The following is a 10,111-nucleotide window of genomic DNA, read 5'->3' on the forward strand; positions in this document are numbered from 1 at the left end:
CGAACTGATTTCAAGAATACGATGAGCCTACATGTGACAAGCCTCACTTTATCCCCTGGAGTATCGGAGCTATACGAGACGGATTGAGGAATTTTGCAAGCCCTGCAAATTATTTCGTGTTTAATTTGCACGTAATTATTAATCCCGATTAATAGCTTACGGAGACTCCAACTCTTCATTTTCCGGCAATGTTCTCGAGCACGTTAGCACATTATATTTAGTCAGTCCAGCCCGCCTGTTCACATTTAACATTCGACTGTAGGTATTACCTTTCGATTAAGACGTTTTTTATTCAGTGGGGCTTGGAAATTATTTTAAAAATCGGAAAATTTACGAACATATTTTTCTGAGGAAAATCTATTGACGTTGTTTCAACGTTTTTGGTCAGGAGGGTAAACTTTAAAACAACGACAGTCGTGTTTGGTAGTGTTCTTAATTATTTCAATTTCAGATTCAACAGCAATGAAATGCAGTGAGAATTAAATTGTGCCTTGAGCTAAAAAACCTTTTCTACTATTATATTTATATTATAGAAAATATTTAGATTATATATCAAGGGGTGGTAGAAAATTAATTAAAATTGTTTGTAGGGACAAAAAGAAGATTTAGCGCTTATATCTCTAACCCTCAGAGCAAAATCCATTATTATATAGAAAGCAAGAATTTAATTTTGGTGTAAGAGTTGTCATCGTCGTCAGTAGTGAACGTTGATTCTAACATAAATTCTCAAATTTTGGGCAAACTTTTTCAAATCAGACGACATATTTTTGACTTTTTTGGCTCCTAATTTTTCACGAATCATTTTTGAAATGAGTCCTATGGCAATCCTGAAAGTATTTAATGCAACGCTTTAGTTATGCCGAGATCGCGCTATAATAAAAATAACTTCAATTCGGTGACAAAAGCTCACATTCCATAGTTCGTGATGTAACTAACCCGGTAGAGTAGACATTGTTCACTAATATATCATCCCATTCAAATAAATAGCATCTGTACGAATAAGTACACAAATTTTTCAGTTGATCCCCAAGTTTTTTTCTGTATTTAATTTTTTCCGTGATTTCTTGCATGCATAAATGAATGAGACGAAATTTCAATCGCAACAAAAAATTGCGGTCATTAATGGCACTCTGAAATAAATTATGATGATTTCTCTGCAAGTTTAAGGAATATAGTAAAAAATATAACTCAGTACTCACTGCAGTGAGTGATAGAGAGCGCATTTTCTCGTCGACGAAAACGTGAAGTCACGGACAGACAGACAAGAAAAGATTTCGAGATTCTTTGGAAAATAATAGAAATTTGTTAAATTTTAATTTAGTCAAAACGCCAGCTGGCTGTGATGAATTTGCATGGTATTTTACTATATTGAAAAGACTGTCAACATTCCATTTTCATTGGACGAGCAATGCTCATTAAAATGCAAGCAAAAACTCATTTCGATGATCGAGCAAAAATCTTCCAACGCCCGCTTCGATGTAATTTCTTCTCGGTGTTAACCAGTTGGAATTCAAAGCAATGTTTTAGCCTGACTAAGAGCAGGCTATAGAAGCATTGGGTGAGCAATAAATTGGGCAGACATGTTTCTTTTTGAGGCCTTCATATGTATACAATAAATTAAATCCATGCGAGGAATCGGGCATGGATTTAATGGATTTATTCTCCAGTTGAGGATTGTAATTGAGCTGTACCGTAACGCACAAAGCACGTTAAGAATGTCACACAGTGACTTTTAAGTCAGCTCGATACTTGGCACCATCGTTGTAACTACGCACAGCTCCAGATACTCAGTCACTCTCAGTCGTTCATTGTACTTGGTGTCACTCGCTCTCAATTAATACGCCTGGACAAAAGTAAAAATACAGTTATTGAGTTGGTCTATTCAATAACTCAAAAACTAAGCCAATGTGATGTGGGGAATAATCAACTAGTCAGTTCCAGTCTTGGTACATCATCATTTTCATAGCCTGAAATTATTTTGAGGCCTTCATATGTATACAATAAATTAAATCCATGCGAGGAATCGGGCATGGATTTAATGGATTTATTCTCCAGTTGAGCTGTACCGTAACGCACAAAGCCTCGAAGCACGTTGAAAATGTCACACAATGACTTTTATGTCAGCTCGATACTTGGCACCATCGTTGTGACTACTCTGCACAGCTCCAGATACTCAGTCACTCTCAGTCGTTCATTGTACTTGGTGTCGCTCGCTCTAAATTAATACGCCTGGACAGAAGTAAAATACAGTTATTAAATTAGCGAATTCAATAAGTCAAAAACTAAGCCAATGTGATGTAGAGAATAACCAACTCGTCAGTTCCAGTCTTGGTACATCATCATTTTCATAGCCTGAAATTATCTGATGCTTATCGCCATTAATCATTTATTGCTCACGCGCAACGATCCAAACGATCGAAGCCGTTCTGAGAATACGAAGTTCTGACTCTGGACAAGCCGTTCGCATCGACCCCATCAGCTGCACCAACACACACGCTGCACTCAAACAAAGAATTCCATGGCGATTAGCCGAAAGACTTTTTTCTTTGAAGAAAAGCATCAATATCGTTCAAATTGATACTTGCCACTCGATTGGAAGAGTGGGATTGTAGGAACGCAACACAAATTATCATTTTATTTCAGCCTTCACTGATACGCGATTGAATCACGAATTGTTTTCATACGCAAAATTAGTGTTGCATGATGGCAGCCAATCTTGCAGATGGGGCTCTTATATTTCACACAGACGGAGTGGCGGAAGAATACTACCACCACCGCCCCTCGCCCCCCGCTGCTCTGGTGGAGACCGTGGTCAACTGGTGGAAGAAAGTAAGCAAAAACATCGTTGACGGAAAACCTTATACTATCTGTCTTCCGATGAAATATATAGTCCAAAAAAGTAGTCGTCATTCTAAATGTTGATTTATTCTTACTCAAAAATCATATTCTATAAGATTTTGTAATTACATGCACACTCCCCGGCATGTGAGTAATTTGGACTATCCTTCCTTGAAGTAGCAAACTATTTTTAGTCCTCTTCTCATTAACAACGTTCATTCAGAATATATATTTTTTGAAGAAAATGTTCGGGGCGATACTTTTGTCATTGTTTCGTCGCTGCAATTCTACAATAAAGACAATGTTTGCCTCGGACTTTGTTCAGGGTGCATCGAACGAAGGAGCTACTTTGCGTAGCGGTCGTGTCCTGGACGTTGGATGTGGTACGGGCCAAAGTACGGTCCTCTTCAAAGACCTTATGGCGACCGTGACCGGTGTAGACGTAAGCAAGGAGCAGGTGGACCGTGCCAAAAAACTCTACGGCTCATCGGACGTTCTGAACTTCATGTAAATAAAAACGATTAGTTTGTTATCTTGTCTTACACATTGAGCCTTTACAGTGAACGAAAAATACTACCATTGCAAGCCTTCAACTTTGCATTGAATTTTCATCAGCCAATATATGTTCATTACGTTTTACTTCGTCTCTGATTGAAAAGCGACCAATGCTGATAAATATTTGGTTACACTCATTCACTTTTTACATTTTTCTTCACTATCGCTTGTTATGCCAAAATGCAATAACTATTCTCTGGGCAAATTTTAATTAGGAAAACCTATGTAGTACGAAAATAATGGACAGGATTAGACATTTTTCTTTTAAAATTCACATTTTCCAATATGAATTTAACCTAAGCTGTTTAAATTTCATTTATATTATAAAATCTTACATCTCAACTGATTCCAGCGTGGGCAGCGCAGAAAGCCTGCCATTCAGCGCCCAGAGTTTCGACCTGGTGACAGTTTGCGCCTCCATTCACTGGTTCGACTTGGAACAATTCTATCAGCAGGTTAGTTGCATGCACACGTTACTCGGGCCTCTTATTCATGTATGAATACGTTGTGTGCACTACATTATTTTACTTTTAGGCACACATTGGAACAACTTACACTCTATAATTATTATGTTAGACTGTCTATGATTAGCTTGGCAATTTATCAGTTACATAAACATTAAGTCTCGACAATTAATTTATTTAGGCATAACCAAAGTTTGTTGCTAAAAATCCAGAAATTATTTATTATTCTATGATGCACTTACTTTATTTCATATCAGCTTGCTGGGCTTCACGTTATACTAGTATCATACTAAACTATTTAAGATGAAAATCATTTTATGTACCTATACATGGTCTATCAAATACTTGAATGTTGATAGTGAAGTCCGTAGATATAGACCGTCATCCATATATTCCTGTAACGAATTTACGAATCTGCAAAACGCGACAAGTGTGATATTAGGCTAAGCAATTCACTTCTAAATCAAACATTACTAAGATCACTTGGATGTTGGGATCAAAAAATCACAAATGATTTATAAAAAATATGTTTTTAAATTACTTTTAAATTAAACTTTGCTTCGGTGAGAAGGTCAAAATGTTCTGCTGTTCCATCAGATGTCATGTTCTCGACGTAATGCCAAAATTAAACGCGAAAATTGAATGCAAAATCAGATGTTTGCAAAGAGAATTAATATCGTACTGTAAATATTTTTTTAGTGTAAAGCTTCACGAAGATTTTACATTCGTTTACACCGTAATCTCGAGCATTAGCTTCTGAACATGTATTTGTTCCATTGCCCTTCCTACTGATTGGAAGCTAATTAGAACGTATTGATGAACATAACTGAGAAATCCGAATTTCATATTATTAGAGCTCGTTAAACTTTAAGCGACCATTTAGCAATTATAACTAAATAGAAATACACATCGTCACACCAAAGAAAATTAAAAGAACCATAAAACCAAGTCTCGCAAAAGTAAGTATATAAGTACTTACATCCTTAGTCTGCTTAAAACGCAAGTTAATTAACAAGGAAATTAAAAGCAAAGACAACGCCAAGTAAGTATTTTGTAAGTAAGTACTTTGAGTAAATAAGTAAAAGTGTCAAAAGTAAGTATTTTGAGTGCCTGCTTCCTAATGTAGTCATGATCTCCCTAATAGATAGAGTCGCCAAAAAGCGTGTTGGGTCGAACTCAGGGAAAGTCTGTGCATTTCTATTGACTTTGCTGCGCTGGAAATGCTGTACCTGTGATATAGTTCAGAGAAGTGTGACTGGCGAGACGAAGTGTGACTATAGCGAGACGAAGTGTGACAGGTTAAAGACGAAGTGGGCCTTGCGAAAGACGAAGTGTGACTGGCGAAAGACGAAGTGTGACTGGCGAAAGACGAACAGTGACTGGCGAAAGGCGAAGTGTGACTGGTTAAAGACGAATTGTGACTGGCGAGACGAAGTGTGACTGGCGAAACGAAGTTTGACTGGCGAGACAAATTGTGACTGGCGAGACGAAGTGTGACTGGCGAGACGAATTGTGACTGGCAAGACGAAGTGTGACTGGCGAGACGAAGTGTGACTGGCGAGACGAATTGTGACTGGCGAGAAGAAGTGTGACTGGCGAGACAAGACGAAGTGTGACTGGCGACAGACGAAGTGTGAATGGAGAAAGACGAAGTGTGACTGGCGAGACGAAATGAGACTGGCGAGACGAAGTGAGACTGGCGAGATGAAATGTGACTAGCGAGAGATAATATGTAACTGAGTCACACTTGGTCTTTATTTTAACACCGCAATGAACCTTCAGTGAACCCCTGTTCTCTATGCATGAGCCTGCATAATTTATCTACTAAAAGTGTCTCTTAACGCCTCGTTTTTTTTTTCATTGTGTGCAGATAGGCTGAGTGTGCAGTTCATTAAAATTTAAAATAGTTTGCGTGCTGAGGCACCCATTTTTTTCATTGTAACCGTTGAAGGTTGATCGCGTGCTGTGCCCCGGAGGCGTGCTCGCCGTCTACTCCTACGTTGACGTCCACCCTCACCACTGCAGCATAAATCTCCGGCCCATCACCAAAGAGGTGGGAGGTGTTCAGCATGTGGCGCACGCCATGTGATAGTCTCCGGCCCATCACCAAAGAGGTGGGAGGTGTTTAGCGTATTTATTGTCTGGTCTTTCAATTTCTACTCGAGGTTAGAGAGCGTAAGAACGTATTTGATTGACGAGCTGTAGTGTTGATTTGAAGTGAAAAGGCTTGAAGTGAATCAGTGTTGTTTAATTATCATAATCTTCAAGATTGTTTGTTTTAAACCGATCAATGCATTTATTTATTTATATGAAAAAAAAACATTCACCTATAACTGCTGTTGTTTAGTTTTTAATATCTAATATTCCAATTGAGATATTCCATTCCGAAATTTTTGGGAGTCCTCTTCCTGAGTCTTACAATAAAATTATGATAAAAACAACTGAGCTTTCTTCCAAATAGGACCTTGATTCGCTTTCTTTAGTCATTTTTGACCCTCCTGATGGATTATTGCCGAGCCAATGCGAGTTGAATGGAACCGAAGTGTGCCATGCAGGTAGACTCGCGCGTTTCTTGCAAGCATTTTACTTAGCATAAAAAGTTTAATCATTGAGACTTCATTCATTCAATTTGAAACGGGAGAAATCATGATTTACCGAAAACATATGAAGACACAGAGAAATGTCATAAGAAGTGATTGAATTAAATAATTAAATAAATAAACATAAATATTGCACGCAGTTCAGAGATGCCTTGGGGTTCTTCAGTCGCCATCACGATCATCTGGTGGCAGAATTCCGAGACTTGCCGGGCCCCTACGCGGAGTGGATACATATTGGGTGTGGGGACTGTCCAGAGCACAGTTATTGGTGTGGTGACTGTCCAGAGCACAGTTATTGGTGTGGGGACTGTCCAGAGCACAGTTATTGGGTGTGGGGACTGTCCAGAGCACAGTTATTGGGTGTGGGGACTGTCCAGAGCACAGTTATTGGGTGTGGGGATTTCTCAGCACAGTCCATTTACATATCAAAATTTCTTTTATGTGAATTGCACCTCTGGCCCTAGAAGTTGCCATTCCATTTAAAAAATCGGTTGTACGAAAATTTGCTAAAATTCTTTGTGCTGTATAATTCGTATTATTGAACACCGCAATTCTTTTTAGCGCATTTTCTCATTTATGGAAAAAAAAGGCGCTATTGTGCTCGCCATATCTGTCTGTCCGTCCGTGACTTCACGTTTTCGTCAACGAGAATATGCGCTCTCTGTCACTCACTGCTGTAAGTACTGAGTGACTAAGTACTGAACTCACTATTGTTTTTAAACCTTCTTGGCACAAATGTTAGTATTCACTTGCAACTTCAAACTTAATTCAACTTAATATCTTTTAGTCTATGTTGCAAAAACTCCTATAAACCTGCATCTACACTTTACAAATTCATGTCGTATAGTTGTACCATAGCTTGAAGAATTTTTAAACACATACAATTTAAGTTCGATTTACATGCATGACAACATCCATAGTCTGCCGCTTTTTCTGAGTGAGTTAATTTATTGTAGAATCTGAAGACAAATGAAGAGCGGAGTACAAAACACGATAAACTTCCACCAAGAAGTGATCATGAGAGTTTCATTAATTCTTTTCATATATTTATTGTTGAGTTTGTAGGTTACAAGCAAGAAAAGTATAACAAATTAAACGATGAATATTCTGAATTGTGGTTCAAAGATATGAAGCTTTCAGTTTATAGTTTTAAGTTTATCATTGTTACCATTTAAAGAAGTTAAGGAAGAAAATGAATTGAAGATTATGTTACAAATTAAAACACAATATTACACTAATGGAGCTCCAAGCTTAAGACTTTTAAAATTAACGTTTAAGAATGTCTCAAATGTCATGCGTTATTCCAGACGGTTTATTTCAGTTACTTGAATATTCTAGAAGCCTATAAGAGTACCATTGAGTTACTCTTTTACCAATGTTATGTAATGGATGAAAAGCAAAATCGAATGTCTATAGACAGTAACGACAGAGAAAACGTTGAAAATAGTGTCTGTGTTCACCATTTGAGTCGAATATTTGTTCAGATTCATACACCCATGACAAATGTAAACGCGTGGGCCAAAGATACCTTAGGAAATTCCGCTCTGACCTCAAAGTTCTATTCTCTGAAGCAATCAAAGACCTTCTTGCATAGAAATGCACGCTGTTCAGCCGAGCGTAAAACCTGCAGTGTCCAACGGTAGGCGCTAAGCCTCATTTACATAAGGAAATGCAAAGGATCGAATGATAAAATTTTGAACGATCGTGATAAAATCGAAACAAAACAAGTGCCGAATATGCTCAATTAGAAACCGAAGTTCTCGATGTGTGTCAATATAGAGACTTGATTTTCATGCGTGCTGCGCACTCGCTGGTTGTTTAAAATAATTATTATTTCGGCTTATTTTGTGAAGCAAATTTAAGTCCTTAAGCATGAGACAGGTGCAAGGTGAGAGCAGAAATACTTGTNCGTGGTCATCGTATTGCTTACTTATTTATAATATCTTTGTAGAAAACTTTAAAAACTGTTGAAACTCTATAGAGAAATAAAGTCCGATTTATTATTTCTTATTTACAATATCAATAAAAACAATGGTTTTTTATTTTCTGCAAATCTCAATTGAATAGCATGTACTGAAAATAGCACAAATCGTGCTAATTGGGTTTGAATTTTATCACACTACAAATTTATAAGGCTATTGCTAAAATTTGCTCAATTCGTCCTGACATAATTGTATAGATTACAAATCACTGAGCACTATAACTTCAATATTGATGCAAGTAGTCGCCTCTAACGCCTCACAACTCACGTCTAGTCGTCTACAATCACAAGTAGGTTTGTTAAGTAACAATAAGAAGCGAATCCGTTTTCCCTGAACATCAACTTTTCGGGAAATAACTTCTATTGCAATTTAAAATTTTTGGTATTACTTGTGTGCTCAGTATCTCTTCGTGAAACGCCTACCTGCACATAAATTTGGCCGTATTTTAATTTCTCCGTTGCTTTTATACGTGTTATCATTTAACTAATACGTGTTATCATATAACTTTATACGTCTTATCATAAACCTCATATAACTTTATACGTCTTATCATAAACCTCCTGACAAATTTTCCAGCATTGCAATATTTTAAAGGTAGAGAATTCCATGATGCGTTTTCACTCTTGTTCTGTGTCCAGGAGCGACGGAACGGAAACCCGCAGTTCGATTGCAGATGAAAAAAAATCCTCTTCATGCGGAACCAAAAGAAACACTGACGGAACAAGAAATGACGGCGAGGACAATATAACCATTAATGAGCATCATAAATTTGGAGTAAATAAATTGTCTAACAAGTGTGAGGTAGAGGCCGACAAAAGTGAGGAGACGAAACATAATTTTACGTTGGTGCAGCAAGGAGACTTGTCCAGTCTGCGCGGCTACTATGCTTCGTTTGCTCCTCTCCTGCGCTACGCAGAGCAGCACGGCACCAACCAAGCTAATGAATTACTCGACGCTGCTATGGTCAGGTAATAAATGATTTACTGATGCTCTATAAACAAATCTTAAGCCTCGAATGGAAAGGAATTATTTGCTATGGCGACGAATAACATTATAAGCTTGTCTGTTTGCTTGGATGAATACTAGACTAATTGTGTGATTGAATGACAAATTTCGGCTCTTCTTCCTAATCATTTTTCACCGGTCTTTCGTCATTTTTTGTGATTTCTGGTCGCACTTCCGTCTAAAGCCACTTTTTTTTACTTGTGCCAGAATTTTGGAGGCGATAGGGCGGAGTGACGACAATCCTCCTCTGGAACTTCACTGGCCATACTTCCTGAAAATGTGGCGTAAGCCCTTCGATGGACCAGCGCCCGAGCCATCAAGTACCCACACCTCTGACGGACCAGCGCCCGAGCCATCAAGTTCCCACACCTCTGACGGACCAGCGCCCAAGCCTTCAAGTGCCCACACCTCTGACGGACCAGCGCTCTAGCTATCAAGTACCCACACCTCTGACGGACCAGCGCCCGTGCCATCAAGTACTCATACCTCTGACGGACCAGCGCCCGAGCCATCAAGTACCCACACCTCTGACGGACCAGCGCCCGAGCCATCAAGTACTCATACCTCTGACGGACCAGCGCCCGAGCCATCAAGTACCCACACCTTTGACGGACCAGCGCCCGAGCCATCAAGTTCTCGTACCTGAAACCCTCTTGACGCATGCCCA

The 10,111-nt window shown here is 38.7% G+C and overlaps 1 protein-coding gene across 1 annotated transcript; it reads left to right on the forward strand.

Annotated features, from left to right (window-relative positions):
• Positions 1-2,240: 2,240 nt before the first annotated feature.
• On the forward strand, positions 2,241-10,104 carry LOC108667909. Its single transcript, XM_018155010.2, has 7 exons — positions 2,241-2,829; positions 3,164-3,345; positions 3,746-3,848; positions 5,809-5,910; positions 6,598-6,695; positions 9,078-9,407; positions 9,652-10,104. Exons 1-7 carry the CDS (start codon positions 2,701-2,703, stop codon positions 9,872-9,874), a joined length of 1,167 nt encoding a protein of 388 aa, XP_018010499.1. The 5' UTR covers positions 2,241-2,700; the 3' UTR covers positions 9,875-10,104.
• The last annotated feature ends 7 nt before the right edge of the window (positions 10,105-10,111 follow it).

This window comes from Hyalella azteca, unplaced genomic scaffold (assembly GCF_000764305.2).
Source record: "Hyalella azteca isolate HAZT.00-mixed unplaced genomic scaffold, Hazt_2.0.2 contig448, whole genome shotgun sequence".
In the NCBI taxonomy this organism is placed as follows: Eukaryota; Metazoa; Arthropoda; class Malacostraca; order Amphipoda; family Hyalellidae; genus Hyalella; species Hyalella azteca.